Source organism: Nyctereutes procyonoides, unplaced genomic scaffold (genome assembly GCF_905146905.1).
Source record: "Nyctereutes procyonoides isolate TBG_1078 unplaced genomic scaffold, NYPRO_anot_genome, whole genome shotgun sequence".
NCBI lineage: Eukaryota > Metazoa > Chordata > Mammalia > Carnivora > Canidae > Nyctereutes > Nyctereutes procyonoides.
In genome coordinates, this window is record NW_026575034.1 from 22,099,209 (window position 1) to 22,114,402 (window position 15,194).

At 42.5% G+C, this 15,194-nt stretch overlaps 2 protein-coding genes across 2 annotated transcripts; one reads left to right on the top strand and one right to left on the bottom strand.

Moving 5' to 3' along the window:
- Positions 1 to 569: 569 nt before the first annotated feature.
- On the bottom strand, positions 570 to 4,535 carry LOC129504860 (olfactory receptor 52B6). The gene is made up of 3 exons (XM_055317739.1): positions 4,488 to 4,535; positions 1,792 to 1,851; positions 570 to 1,562 (listed from the first exon to the last, which is right to left on the bottom strand). The coding sequence occupies exons 1-3, from the start codon at positions 4,533 to 4,535 to the stop codon at positions 570 to 572; spliced, it is 1,101 nt and encodes a 366-aa protein (XP_055173714.1).
- Positions 4,536 to 10,320: 5,785 nt separating this feature from the next.
- Positions 10,321 to 11,271, top strand: LOC129505124 (olfactory receptor 52H1-like). The gene has a single exon (XM_055318079.1). It carries the CDS (start codon positions 10,321 to 10,323, stop codon positions 11,269 to 11,271), a length of 951 nt encoding a protein of 316 aa, XP_055174054.1.
- Positions 11,272 to 15,194: the final 3,923 nt, after the last annotated feature.

Sequence of the window (15,194 nt, forward strand, 5' to 3'; positions counted from 1 at the left end):
AGTTTGTTTCTTATGATTAAGTCTCTTATGGTTTGTCTCAGTACAACTTTTATTCTTTATGAGGTAATAAGCTATTAATTAATAATACTTAAAACAATACAAATAAAACTATATTTGCAAAGCATTTATTATATAGTAAGCACTGTATATATATGCTATGTGATATATATTTGTATATATATTGTATGTGTTGTATATATTCTATAGTACATATTCTTATACACACGTTAAGGAGAAAATGCAAGTGGATACTTAGAAAGGTCTTATTTGAATGTAGATTTAAACAAATTATCACAATTCCCCTAACCAGTTTTTTTTTTTTTTTTTTGAGACAGTGGGTTATCAGAAGGTATTGAGTCATAGGTGGAAGTAAGTGGGATGGGTATTACTGTAGATTTCTAAAAAAAGAAATCAAAGGGAGATTTGAGTAGAGCGTGTACTTAAATAAATTAGGACATAGATGATAATAACACGGCAATACTTGGAAGATGTGGATATGAGGATAGTGTGAATATAGGAACAACTGATAGATACAGAAAGGGATTAAGTTGAGGTCAAGTTAGGAACATTTATTTAGATTCCTGGACAAGATGTGAAAACATCTGGTTAACCCCTTCCCAAATCTGCTTGGTCCTTACTCCATAAATAATGGGGTTGAGCATAGGTGGGATGACCACATAGAGGTTAGCCAAGAGGATATGGACATAGCGTGGGATGCGTTTCCCACCAAATCTGTAGGCAAAGACAGAGAAGAGGGCAGGGATGTAGAAGAGTAGGATGACACAGACATGGGAGCCACACGTGCTCAGGGCCTTGGACCGGGCATTTTGAGAAGGGAGGTGGAAGACAGCTTGGAGGATGTGAATGTAGGAAACAGTGATAAGGATGATGTCCAGGCCTGTGGAGAGTAGAGCAGCTGCCAACCCATACCAGATATTGATGGAGATATCAGAACAGGACAGACGGGCGATGCCCATGTGCTCACAAAAAGTGTGTGCAATGATGTTTATCCGGCAATAGTGCAGGCGCTTGAGAAGAAAGACAGATGGAAACATGATGATGAAGCTGCGGGTCATGGTGGCAGCGACGATCTTCCCAATGACCGTCTTCGTCAGGATTGTGGGATATTGCAGAGGGTAGCAGATGGCCACAAAGCGGTCAAAGGCCATGGCCAGCAGGACCGCAGAGTCAGCCACGAAGAGGAAATGAATGAAGAACATCTGGGTGAGGCAGCCATCAAAGGAAATATGGCTTGAACCCAGCCAGAAGTTGGCCAGTGCTTTGGGCATGGTGGAAGTGGAGAGCAAGATATCCGCACTGGCCAACATGGACAGGAATATGTACATGGGCTCATGCAGGCTTGGCTGGGAGAGGATGACACAAATTAAAATGCCATTGCCTGCCAGGGCAGCTGCATACATAATACAGAAGGGGATGGAGAGCCAGATGTGCAGATGCTCCAGCCCAGGGATGCCAATGAGGAGGCAGCCGGCCACTCGAGTGTCAGAGTAATTCACAGCAGCTGGACTGGTGGCAGATGAAAGGGCCATGATTTTCTTCACCTGTGCAGAGAGGCAACCTAGCTTCAGACTTTGTATATACTAGCAGAGTGCACACAAAGGCTTGCAAGCAGCCACATGGTCTGCACACACTCACAGATCCTACAACCCCTATGGGCTTTGCACAGGTATATTCTCTTTGGATACTTATACAGAGGCTCTGCACAATGTGCACACTTATAGACCCTGCCCACAGAAAGACTCTGTGCTCTTATTCAGAGGCTTTCAATACGGTTCTAGGACTTTCATAGGGTTTAAAGACATTGCCAGACTCAGTAGAGTACCACAGGTTCTGAAAAGAACGGGAATAGTTATAACACCAAAAACAATCTCTATAATCGCTATAGGTATGTTTTTTGTTGTTGTTGTTGTTGTTTAAGTTTATTTATTTATTTTTTAAAGATTTTATTTATTTATTCATGAGAATACACAGAGAGGAGAGAGAGAGGCAGAGACACAGGCAGAGGGAGAAGCAGGCTCCATGCAGGGAGCCTGACGTGAGACTTGATCCTGCAACTCCAGGATCATGCCCTGGGCTGAAGGCGGTGCTAAACCGCTGAGCCACCCGGGCTGCCCTCTATAGGTATGTGAACGATGATGAGCTCTGCAAGAGGCCCAGGCTCTGCACAGTAGGGCCACACCACAGAGCAACTGCCTCAGCATAGCACATCTTGTGGAAGTGTAGGATTGGGGACAATGCAATCCACTGCAGATATTATATCTCTTTCCTCCCTATCACAGATGCTCTGACAAAGATGGAGGCAGTCAAGGCAGCCACGACATTTAGAAAGAATACTGGAGGGGATCCCTGGGTGGCTCGGTGGTTTAGCGCCTGCCTTCAGCCCAGGGCATGATCCTGGAGTCCCGGGATCGAGTCCCACATCAGGCTCCCTGCATGGAGCCTGCTTCTCCCTCTGCCTGTGTCTCTCCCTCCCTCCCTCCCTCCCTCTCTCTCTCTCTCTCTCTCTCTGACTCTCCTGAATAAATAAATAAAATCTTTAAAAAAAAATAGAAAGAACACTAGATATTATGTGAAACAAAACAAAACAAAACACCAACCTGGGTCTGCTGTATCAACTAGACTGAGTGATTTTGGACAACTCCACTATCAGTTTGCTAAGTAACATTTTTCTTATCTTTAAAATGAGCGTAATTGTTGTCCCACTGGTATATTACATTAAATTTTGTCTTTGGGAGCCTTATTAAGTTGTGTGGTGCTCCCTGAGTCACCCATCTGTCTCTGAAACATGGTACTATCATCGGGAAGAAGAAGAAAGGTATGGAATAATGCTTCAGAAGGTGAGGTCCTCAGACCAGTGTCATCAGCATCATCAGGGAACCTGCAGGTTCTTGAACCCTACCACAAATCCAATGAATCACTAACTGGATTTGGAGGCAGCAATATACTTTTTAGCAAGGCTACCAGCTGACTCTGAGTCATGCTAAGGTTTGTGAGCCACTGAGACAAGAACTTTTTACCTTTCTTTCCTATGTAGTCTAAATGCCCATCCCTTTTGCTAGGATCAATAGCTTCTCAGTTCCAACTGGTTTCTGCAGCATTCTCTCTGGAAATGCTCAGACTTCCACTAAATCTAACCACTGTTATCCTCAGCTCACATGGTCAGGATGTGGAGAAAATATCGACCATACAAATAGTCTTTACTACACATTAGGCCACTTGACACCTTAGTCCTATCCAATTATCCTCACAATAAACATATAACTTTTACCACTGCCCAAATTCCTATTCCTCTCTCAACAGAACTTTCCTCTTATATTACCCAGACTTCAATTTTCTCAGAAGCCAACTCCTCATATTATTATTCCACTCTCATACATTTATCTTATCTCTACACCCATTCTTCTCTCATTTCCTCCAGTTTTAGACAAAGTGGTATGAATGTTTCTCCTGTGTTTCAGTGGTTCATTTATCAGAACCGGAATATATTTTACATTACCTAGCCATAAAAAAGCTCCTTCAAGATGTTTTATTTATTTATTTAGAGATAATATAAATCAATTGTAATTTTCTATACTGGCAGCAAACTGGAAAATTACATTTTGGAAGTTCCATTTTAATATAAACATAAAAGCGTACAAAATATATGTTAAAATCACATACTTAAAAAATAAATGTAATTGAAATTTGCAAAGCCTCTACACTGAGGACTACAAAATACAGCAGAGATTTTTTTAGACATAAATATATGAAGATGTACACCAGGTACACAAGTCAGAGGACCAAATGATTGTTAAAACATCAATTTTCTCAAAATAAATCTCTAGTTTGTTTTTTAAATGCAATTTTTTGAATAATTGGCAAATACAAAATTGTATATATTTAAAATATACAACGTGGTGATTTAGAATATTCATACATCTGTGAAATTATTGCCACAATCAAGTTAATTAACATCCATCATCTCACATAGTTACTTTTGTGTGTGTGTGATCTTAAATTATTTTTAAAACCAGCTGGATAGGGATCCCTGGGTGGCGCAGCGGTTTGGCGCCTGCCTTTGGCCCAGGGCGCGATCCTGGAGACCCAGGATCAAATCCCACATCGGGCTCCCGGTGCACGGAGCCTGCTTCTCCCTCTGCCTATGTCTCTGCGCCTCTCTCTCTCTCCCCCTCTGTGACTATCATAAATACATAAAAATTTAAAAAAAAACCAGCTGGATAAACACACAGAGACACATATCTTTGCATATGTGCATATGTATATATATGCATATGTGTTTAAGTATGTATGTATGTACATATGTCTAAAAGAATAATTTCCCCATCTATTATCTGAATCCCCTTTCTCTCCTACCTCCTCAGCTCTCATATCTTATTCTACTAACCTGTCCCACCACTTACTGTTCTTTCTTCTTTCCTTCAAAGTCAGTCCTTCCATAAATACTTCTTTAGGTTTCATTTCTCTACCTTCCACTGGTTCTTCTCTTGTTTTCTGGCCTTCCTTTCCAGTCTCATCAAGCGTTACTCTGTCCCAGCAGGATGGCTTCCTGTTGGTGTTTCCTATGGGCCTCCTCACCACCCACTCAGCCTAACTAATCTGGTCCACTGCCTGGGCTTCACTTAGTGGGCATGTGCTAGTCCCTCCCAAATCTATATTTGTCATCTACATTGTTTCCAGGCTGGCTTCAGATCCACTTATCCAAACACTTCCCCCACTCCCTGTAACTAGTCTGCAGTCCTCCCAGTCTAGAAAGCAGCCTCCATATAGAAGTCATGTTTCCTAAAGACACTTTTGAGCACAGTATTTACTTGATTGCAGATAATAATTTCCCGCTGCCTGAAAGATTCACACAAGTATGTGCCCTGCTTTCTCTGCTAATACTGGATCAAACGCTTGTCTCTGTGCCTGTTCTTCTTTCTCTGTGGTCTTTTATATGTTCTGCTTCTTCTAACTCCATCCTCACTTTTATCTACCCCATTTATAGTTCTCATTCAGGAAGACTTTCCTGAGGCTGAGTGGTGTGCTCCTTTCATGCACCTATGTTCCCCTGCAAATACCAGTATCTCTCTAGCACTTATCACACTGAAATCTTTTCAGGCCCAATATATTGTGAGCTCCTTAAGGGTCGGCGCTGTGTCTTATTTACTGGTGTCTGGGATAGAGTTGACATGTAGTGGATGTTAACAAAAATGAGAGAACAGGTAAGTTTCCACTCACGCAGCCACATAAATTCCCACCATCAGGGACACACACTTGTGCCATTAAAATCATAGGTTCACAGTCACAGACCCTCTGTTCTCACACCCTCTTCTAGTCTGGAGCCTGTGCCACTTGTTGCACCCATCCTTCCTCCAGCATCACTCATCATGTGCCTTCACCACACATGCTCCCACCTTCCTGGATTGCATCGGCCCCTGAGTAAACTATTCTTCTCCGACTTCAGTTCTACATAATCAACCTCCAAGGCAGCCTTTGTTCACAAGACTCTGGGACTTGTGGTTTCACTCCAGTTCAGGCACCCTTGATGTTGCTATGCCCCCCAAACTAGGGAGCATCCCTAAGAGCTCCACTTACAGTTTTCTCTCCCGCAGCCCCTATTATCAGAACTCCCACTCCTTCTATGCCCAATTGTCTTGTCCTCTAGTTCTTGCATCTCTCAGCTTTGGGGAAATTACCTGAAAAAGTGTTCCTTCTATCCCAATGAATTCCTCTTTTCACCTGTTTTTGAGTCCTTTACCTGATTGTTCCATCCAAGAACTTTATCCTTTATAAATGACCCCCAACTGCAGTAGAATAACATTTTCCCCCTTTGTTTACTGATGTCTGAGGATAGAATCCATGTGCCATTTATGATTGTGGCATCTTCCTTACAAGCCAAGGATCAGTTGCTCATCAATATCTCATCCTCATCTGTAAGGTGACCCTTCCAACTGCTCTTCCCCCATCTCACTCCACAAGAAGAACACGATTCACTCTGGCGACCTAGTCCTTTCTTCCCCTTCATCCTTCATCTCTCCTTGAATGTTGCTACAGAGGTGTCCATTCATCTTGTACCCATTCCCCAATATTAATAACCTCCTCTCCATCCTGAAAATATTTGATCCCAGACTTACTTCCTTGAGGCCACCTTCTCAGATCCACAGTTTTCAATTCCGCATTTCATACACAGCTCAGCCTTCCTCAATATATAGTATTGAGTCTTGAGCCTTGCTTCATAGGTCTTTGTTTCCTCTTCTCCTTTGGGACTATGGATTCTCCTCCCTTGTATGTTCTTTCCTCCCTTAGTTTCAAATCTCTGCCCTGCCATTTGGGCCCATATACTTCCATTCAACACAAGGATTTAAGGCACATAAGGAAATGCTCTGGCATAGAGCCAGAGAGAAGAAATCTATTGATAGACACTAAGGGGGGTGGTGGGACAGTGGTGGTGAGGACCAACTCAGAGGCTCCTCCTTAGCCTGAGAGTTTCCATTGAACTAGTTTTTGCATCTCCTGCCCTAATATAAACTCTCTTCCATGCCTTCAATCCCACTCTCTCTTTCTTTTCCTCTCATCCTTTTTCTTGTCTAAAGTTTTTCCTCTAGGGCTTCTTTCATTCACCATCTGCCTAGTGTCTGTCTTCAAACTTCTGCTTCTTTTTTTACCTTAATGCTCTCTCTTCACCCTTTCATTGCCCCTAAAAATCTATTGCATTATATGTCCTGAAGGAAAGGATACATAAGGATTATTGGTTTATATAAAAGATTAACTCATCTTGCTTAGAAGTCAAAGATTCTTCAAAGAAGTACCTCAGTATAGTTATAAGTAGAGACGAGAAAGCCTTATTCAGTGAAATAGGTAATATTAATATCTGTCCTACAACCATATCATTTGGAACTCACCCACATCCATAATTAATCAACTGTCTTTCTCCAAACACTCACATAAATATCTGGGATCTAGAGGGTTTTTTTAGTAGGCTCCATCCCCAATGTGGAGGCCATCATGGGGCTTGAACTCATGACCATGAGATCAAGATCCGAGCTGAAATCAAGAACCAGATGCTTAACTAACTGAGACCCCCAGGGGCCGTTGGGATCTAGAGTTTAAAGGGTTATTATCACACCATTCTTCAAAGTCAGTACCTGGAACCTAGTTAACTCTAATTTGTTTTTCTTTCAAAAATTAGTTTTTGAGTGTCTATAAATGACTAGTCTACACAGGCCATACCCTGGAGAATCCCAGCACATCCTAATTTCTCCTCTGTCCCAAATCCTGAATCATACCATGTTTGTGTATGATGCTATTTCTAGACTAGGAAAACATTAATGTAAACATTTGTATACTAATACTAATACCAATAGTATTGACTGGTGATTGGAGCTTCCCTGGAGTCCCTCTGGATTTTAGAGCCCTCAATTTTCAGTCTTTCCATCCCCTGAGAAAAACAATGAGAAATAAAAGGCTATGCTGTCCAGGTGTGTTTGTCTCTTGAATTAAATTTCTTTGTTCCTGTGCCTCATCTCTTGTCTGAGTACCCTTGTCTTTCTTTTTACATGTGCTCCCCAATTGTGTTGTGTTACCTCCTGTATTTTTCTGTTCTCAGCTTGGAACTATCCTCTTCAAGCCCTTTATTGGTTTCCTAGCATCAGAGTAAGGTACCTGTGAGTATAATCTGCATGTAGTAATAGTGATAGGAGTCTTGGGGAGGCAGACTGGGGAAGATCCTGGGAAGGATCCAGGGAATGATTAGGGTTGCTGGAATACTGAATGACCCCTCAAAGATATGCATATATCTCTTTTTTTTTAAGTCATCCGGCTACCTTTCTTTCTTTTTTAAGATTTTATTTATTATTAATGAGAAACTAATACAAACACAGAGAGAGAGAGAGAGAGATTGAGAGAGAGAGAGGCAGAGGGCAGAGACACAGGCAGAGGGAGAAGCAGGCTCCATGCAGGGAGCCTGACTTGGAACTTGACTCCAGGTCTCCAGGATCAGGCCCTGGCCTGAAGGCGGTGCTAAGCAGAGCCACCCAGGCTGCCCAAGATATGCATATCTTAATCTCTGGAATCTATGCATAAATTATATGTCAAAGGAGATTTATGGCTGCTAATCACTTGACTAAAATATAATGGGTTATCTGGGTGATTCTGAAGTAATTGCAGTAGTCTTTAAAGGAAGAGGGAGATAGAAAAGTTTGAATCAGAGAGAGATATGTGACTATAGAGGTTAAGAATAATGAGACTTGAGAAAGATTCAATCCCTTCTATTGTCTTTGAAGATGGAGGAAGAGACAATAACCCAAGGAAATGTGTGTGTGTGTGTGCGCGCGTGCACGCATTTATGTGTGTATTCAAAGTATATATTCAATATTTTCTGGCCCAAATAGGAAACATTGAAAAAAATTAAGTGAAGAATGACAACTTGAAATTTCAGTTTTACTCCTGAGACTGTATGAATGATTATTCTATGTGAAATCTTGCTTCCTTTTACTCTGGACGAGGCATAGAAGGACAGAAAATTTGTCCTCCAGGAGACTTCCCAATCATTAACAGAGGATGCCCACATATCTATAAAAGAGAATCCAAAAGAATAAGCAGGAAAATAATGTAAAACTCAATATAGTCATCCGATTGCTTGTTTGGTAAAATGATTTAGAGCTGTGATTTTATAAGCAGGGGAATGGGTTGCATGTTTCAGCATTACTGAAGAACATGTCCTGGAGACATCAGTGTTGGTAGGATCAAGAGCAATAAATAGAATTTACACATGTTGAGAGAAGACAAGATTCCACTGATGGAAAAGGCAACAATCCAAGCAATGAGATGTAGGAAAGGGGGAGAAATCTATGAAGGTCTATATGGACACCTCGTAGAGAGGAATGTGAGACACATTCACATAGGTAGAACTAAATTATATGGTTTATGTATACAAGCTTAGAATTGACAAATACCCACCATTTTCTTCAACGTGGATGGAACTGGAGGGTATTATGCTGAGTGAAATAAGTCAATTGGAGAAGGACAAACATTATATGTTCTCATTCATTTGGGGAATATGAATAATAGTGAAAGAGAATAGAAGGGAAGGGAGAAGAAATGGGTAGGAAATATCAGAAAGGGAGACAGAACATGAAGACTCCTAACTCTGGGAAACGAACTAGGGGTGGTGGAAGGGGAGGAGGGCGAGGGGTGGGGGTGAATGGGTGATGTGCACTGAGGGGGGCACTTGACGGGATGAGTACTGGGTGTTATTCTGTATGTTGGCAAATTGAACACCAATAAAAAAATAAATTTATTAAAAAAAAAAGAAAACTATTGACTTCCAGGCAGGGGATAAAATATTTTCTGTAGGTGTAATGGAGGGGGAACTACAAACTTTTAAACAAGGTTGTAAGCAAGGTAATTTCATATTTTTAAGAGAGCAATCTGGCAACATGAGATAAAAACAAAGATATTGGAATAACTGGAATTCTTATTGTATGGCTCTAATTAGTGATTAATGACTTGAGTAGGTGAGGAAGTGGAAAAATGGAGTAGTCAGATCAAGCAGGAGTTTCAAAAAGGATCAGAAGAACTGAAAAATGAGATATGGGGACTGAAGGGGGATGAAGAGCCTTAGTCACCCCTCAGATCGCCATGCTCCAGTGATGGGAGAGTTTCATGATGACAAAGTGAGGTAGCTGGTCAGGAAGTTGGCAGATGGAAGAAATTATGAGTTGTTGATGGGTTGACAGAAGAATATTTGGGTGGAAATTTTCTTCCAGATATCAAGGAAGTAGAGCAAATAGGCAGCAGTAGATTGGCTTGCCAGAGTCCTAATGATGCGCTGGCAAAGAAGAATGCAGATTTGCTAATTTGACCTGGTCCCTATTATTTCTTTGAATGGATACCTCAATGAAGATATTACTGAGACTCATGCCAGGTAAGATATTCAGTACTTACATCTTTGAGAAATCTCAGAGTGAATTACTTGGTGAAGGCAAGATAATCTTGGAAATTTAGTTGACAACACAGGGCCAGTAATGATCCTAGATCATGGATCTGATGGTACACTGTCCCAATATGGTAACAATACTGTTATGGTAATATCTATAGATAGGGAGTTATTGGTTTAATTGATACCTCTTGGCAGCCTTTGGTATCAAGGTATCAAATGCTGTGGAAATTGTGACAAAAGGTAGGTTGTGTTTGCCCTAGTGTTTGTTATGTGATGGGAATAAATGGATCTTAGTTCTGGAAAAGACTTAAAGGGAATTCACTGCCAGCCAGTTCCAGGAATAAAGTAGTATATTTTATCCTCAAGGAATTACAATTACCATGATGTCCACATTGAATTTAACAAGTGTCAATCCAAGCATCTTCATGTTGGTGGGGATCCCAGGACTGGAGCAATTCCACATCTGGATTGGACTTCCTTTCTTCGTTATCTACGTGGTGGCCCTTGTAGGTAATGGCATCCTTCTTTACCTCATCACTATGGACCACAACCTCCATGAACCCATGTTCTTCTTTCTCTCCATGTTGGCCTCTGCAGACCTCATATTATGCACCACGTGTATGCCCAAAACACTTGGCATATTCTGGTTGAAATCTCAGAAAATCACTTTTCCTGGCTGCCTTACCCAGTTGTTCTTTCTTCACTTCAGCTTTTTTCTGGATTCAGCCATTTTGTTGGGCATGGCATTTGATCGTTACATGGCCATTTGCTCTCCTTTGAGATACAGAAGTGTTTTGACACCTAGGACAATAGTCAAGATCATGGTTGGCATTGTGGGTCGGAGCTTTATTGTCATTCTGCCTGTTGTTTTCCTGGTGAAGCGTTTGCCCTTCTGCAGGACGCGAATCATTCCTCACACATACTGTGAACATATAGGTGTGGCTCGGCTCGCCTGCACGGACATCTCCATCAACATCTGGTATGGCTTTGCTGTGCCTGTAATGACTATTATCTCAGACCTGATCCTCATTGGTATTTCCTATTCTCTCATCCTTCATGCTGTTTTCCACCTTCCATCCAGAGATGCCCGGCAGAAAGCCCTCAGCACCTGTGGTTCTCATATCAGTGTCATTCTCATATTCTACACACCAGCCATGTTCTCTGTCCTTACTCATCGCTTTGGCCACAATATCTCTCTCACCTTTCACATCATGTTTGCCAACCTCTATGTGGCAATACCTCCTGCACTCAATCCTATCATTTATGGTGTAAAAACCAAGCAGATCAGGGACAAGATCATCCTTCTATTCTTTCCTAAAGGGATGCAGTGACCCTGGGCTAAGCACATGGAGAGAAAAATTGTGGGAAGTCTGATTTAATAGAATTTTTAATGTAAATCAGTAGCAGGAAGACCTCCAACAATGGACTCAATTCCTATGAATTTCAAGGCCTTAATTATGTTAGAGAAAATCATCGGTAGAACTAGAGGAAGAGAGGTAAGGATTTTTCAAGTCCCTAGAAAATGACAGACATCAGATGGAAGAATCCTAATTTTCTACAATCAAAAACTTAAATGCAAAAACTGTTTACTCTTTGTTTCTTTTATCTTGTTTCAATGTCTTCCTCAAATAAATTTTAAGAAGTAAAGAAAAGAAAAAAATACTACCTTATTTATAGGCTTGTTTAGTATCCAGTAAGCTCATAAATGCAATAACCATCTGCATGCTGAAAATTTCCACATCGAAAGCTCTACTCACAATTCTTTCAGTCCCACATAGACAACTTTGTATTTAGTAATGCCTCCTGGCTCTCCTACTGAAACTTCACAATCAACATGAACTAAAAGTCGTATTATCAATTACATCTTCTGAATTTCCTTTAAATTCCTCATATGTTTCACACTAAAATATGATCACCACTCTTTCTTTCTGTGTCCTGGATCTATTCAGCAGCCTCATTTGGAATTTGCATCCATTTTTTTTAAAGGGGGGGCCAAATTATATTATTATTTAAAAATTTGAGTACAACCAATTTTGTTGTCATTAAAATTAGAGGTATCTTAAATTTGAATGGATAAACCAAAAACCAGAAATTTAGTTTGGTAAAAATGGGAATAGTTTTCCAGTAATTACAGATTAGAAGGCAGAAATCAATTTAGAGAAACATAGACAAACCCCATGTTTACAATGATTGTGCCACAGATTTAAACTTCAGGAGTGCATTAGTAAACTGTTCACATTGAGATCTTCACCTTGAGATTAGATAGCTGTTCCTTTAAAAAAAATCTCAGTACCTTGTGCAAATAAATCGGTCTTCCATGTGCCTTAGCACACTTAAAATTTCTCCATCGTATATATACAAAACACCTACCGTTCGGCAGGGCAAAATACATACTTTCATAACAAAGCTATAATGTACGTCTCAAGTATGAACAATATACACATAATACATGGTATACAGTATTTACAAAATATAAAATATAATACAAGTTGTTGGTTGTGATTTTTTCAACTCATCTTTTGCACTTGTAAGTTACAAGGCAAATTTTCATTTCTGTACCAATTCTCTTTTCAAGGGTCCAGAGATTTTGAAAACTGATAGACATACTGCAATCTGAGATCTAAGTTTGAACTTTTAGGAGAGTTTTTAAGTGTACTGCCACAACTCCCTATTTTGGTTGGAATTTTCAATAGTGCTTCCCATCCAGTGACTAGGAGGCTTTGGAAGAACACTGGGAGAAGGTGGATCGCTAAACTCTGCTCCAGCATACTTTTCCTTTTGGCTCACTTCAGTTAGAAATGCTGATTTCTTCAAATGCATATTTTTAATATTCTCAGTGTTTTTAAAAGGCTTTTTTTTTTCCTGCTTCTGAATTAAAGCGGATGAAACAGAATCCTGCCAAAAGTTGTTTTCATTTCTTTTTTGCAGAGGTGATCTCGGTTAGTGGTAAGTTGTATCTGCTTTTCTGTCTGTTTATCTTTGGTTGTTCACACAAGTGTATACCACGAACAAGCCGGCTGTGGGGAATGGCAATTTTCTCCGATTTTCCCATCTTTGATCTTAAAACCTCTCTTCTGAACGATGGTTGGCGGGGCGCCGGGGCGGCAGCTGGCCTGGGAACTGGCTCACTTCCTCAGGTTGGGCTGCGGCCGCGGGACCCGGGGCCCAGCTGGACGCCCGGTCCGGTCCGGGACCTGCCGCGCCGCGCTCGGGCCGGTGCTGCGGGTGCTGCGGGTGCTGCGGGTGATGCCGGTGATGCCGGTGCTGCGGGTGTTGCGGGTGCTGCCGGTACTGCCGGGGCTCCGGGTGCTGCCGGTGCTGCAGGTGCTGCGGGTGCTGCCGGTGCTGCGGGTGCTGCGGGTGCTGCGGGTGCTGCGGGTGCTGCGGTGCTGCCGGTGCTGCCGGTGATGCCGGTGCTGCCGGTGCTGCGGGTGCTGCGGGTGCTGCGGGTGCTGCCGGTGCTGCCGGTGCTGCGGGTGCTGCGGGTGCTGCCGGTGCTGCCGGTGATGCGGGGTGATGCCGGTGCTGCGGGTGTTGCGGGTGCTGCCGGTGCTGCGGGTGCTGCCGGTGCTGCGGGTGCTGCGGGTGCTGCGGGTGCTGCCGGTGCTGCCGGTGCTGCTGGAGCCGCTGGGCAGCTGCCCCGGGCTGGCCCGCACCCCCGCACCCTCCGCTTGCGCCGCTTCTGTGGCGCTGCCCGAGAGGTGCCTCCCGCCGGGGTCAGACAGCCTTGGCCCGAGGTCCTGGGGCGCGGGGCTGCGGGATCAAGGAGGTGAGGGAGGAGGAGGTGGGGCAGTGCCCGCGGTCCGGGATTCGGGGTAAAGGCGGCGGGGCCGTGGCCACCCCCGGGAGAGCTCCGAAGTAAGCGCGGGCGGAAGAGCCCAGGCGCAAGGCGGCCGCCCGGGGCCAGTGGCTCCCGCTGCGGGACGGAGGCGACGGTCCGGGCTCTCGGAGCAAAGTGGCTCAGCGAGGAGAAAAGGGAAGAGAAGCCGGCGGTAGCGGTTGCGGGGCGGGGCGGGGCGGGGCAGCAAGGGAGCCCGAGTGCAGCGCGGACCATCTGCATTTTAATCACAAACTAGAGTGGTCTTACTAAGTCCTAATTAATCATGTCAATCCTCCACCTAAAAATCATTCAGGTTACCCACTTTGCCCCAACATATCTTCAAAGCCTTTCACAGCACGGTTGGTGCTAACCAACTGTTGCTTGGCGTCCACTAACCACCTCTCCCTTTCCTCTCCCTTTCATTCACGTGCGCACTATGCCATAATCACCCCATACATCTTACGCTTTTTTCAAACTATGTTCTCTTTCCTTCTAGAGTTTCATGCATACTATTTCCTTTAGAGGCAGAAGCTTAGCTTTTGCACTTGGGTAAGAAAAGGAGTGAAAGGACATAATTTTTCAATCCCTTTTTATTGTTCTATTTCACACCCACTAGGATAACTGTGATTTTTTTAAAATGGGAAATAACGAGTGTTGGTGAGGATATGAAGAAACGGAACCCTGATGTACTGCTAGAGGGAATGTAAAATGGTGCAGCCTCTGTAGAATATGGATTGGCAGTTCCTCAAAAGGTTAAACATAGAATTATCAAATGATCCAGTCCTCTTTGTAGATATATACCAAAAAAAAATTGAAAACAGCTGTTTACGCCAAAGTTTGTAAATAAATGTTATGGTAGCATTGTTTACAATAGCCCCCAAAATAGAAACAACTCATATCAAATGCATATCAACCAATGAATGGAGTCTTTTTCAGCCGTAAGAAGGAATAAAGTTCTTATATTTAATATCACATGAATGAACTTTAAAAACACTATGCTAAGTGAATGAAGCCAGACACAGAAGCCTGACATATTGTACTATTCCATTTAAGTCAAAAGTCCAGAATAGCCAAATCCATAGAGACAGAAAGTCAATTAGTAGTGGCTAGATGACTGGGGTGAGGGGAAATAAAGAGTGACTGCTTATTGAGGATGTGGTTTCCTTGTGGGGTGATGAAATGTGCCGCAATTAGATAGTGGGGATGATTACACAACATTGCAAATGTACTAAAAGCCACTAAATTGCACACTGTAAATGGTTAAGATGGTGAATGTCATGTAATGTGAATCTTACCTTAATAAAAAATTAAATATGCTCAGCATAATATAAACAATATATGATGAGCATAAAGCTAATAAGTCCTCTGATTTCAAAGTATTTGCTCTTACTTACTCAATGTCCTAGCTCCCAGTGAGGCAGGATTTCTCTAGCA

Excerpts from the sequence above, each read along its gene's own strand:
- LOC129504860 (XM_055317739.1), bottom strand. The coding sequence starts at position 4,535 with ATGAGACTGGAAAGGAAGGCCAGAAAACAAGAGAAGAACCAGTGGAAG. Across the intron at positions 1,852-4,487 it reads AAGAGAAGAACCAGTGGAAG|AACCTGTGGTACTCTACTGA; the intron begins GTAGAGAAATGA and ends CGTTCTTTTCAG. Across the intron at positions 1,563-1,791 it reads CCTATGAAAGTCCTAGAACC|GTGAAGAAAATCATGGCCCT; the intron begins GTATTGAAAGCC and ends CTCTCTGCACAG.
- LOC129505124 (XM_055318079.1), top strand. The coding sequence starts at position 10,321 with ATGATGTCCACATTGAATTTAACAAGTGTCAATCCAAGCATCTTCATG.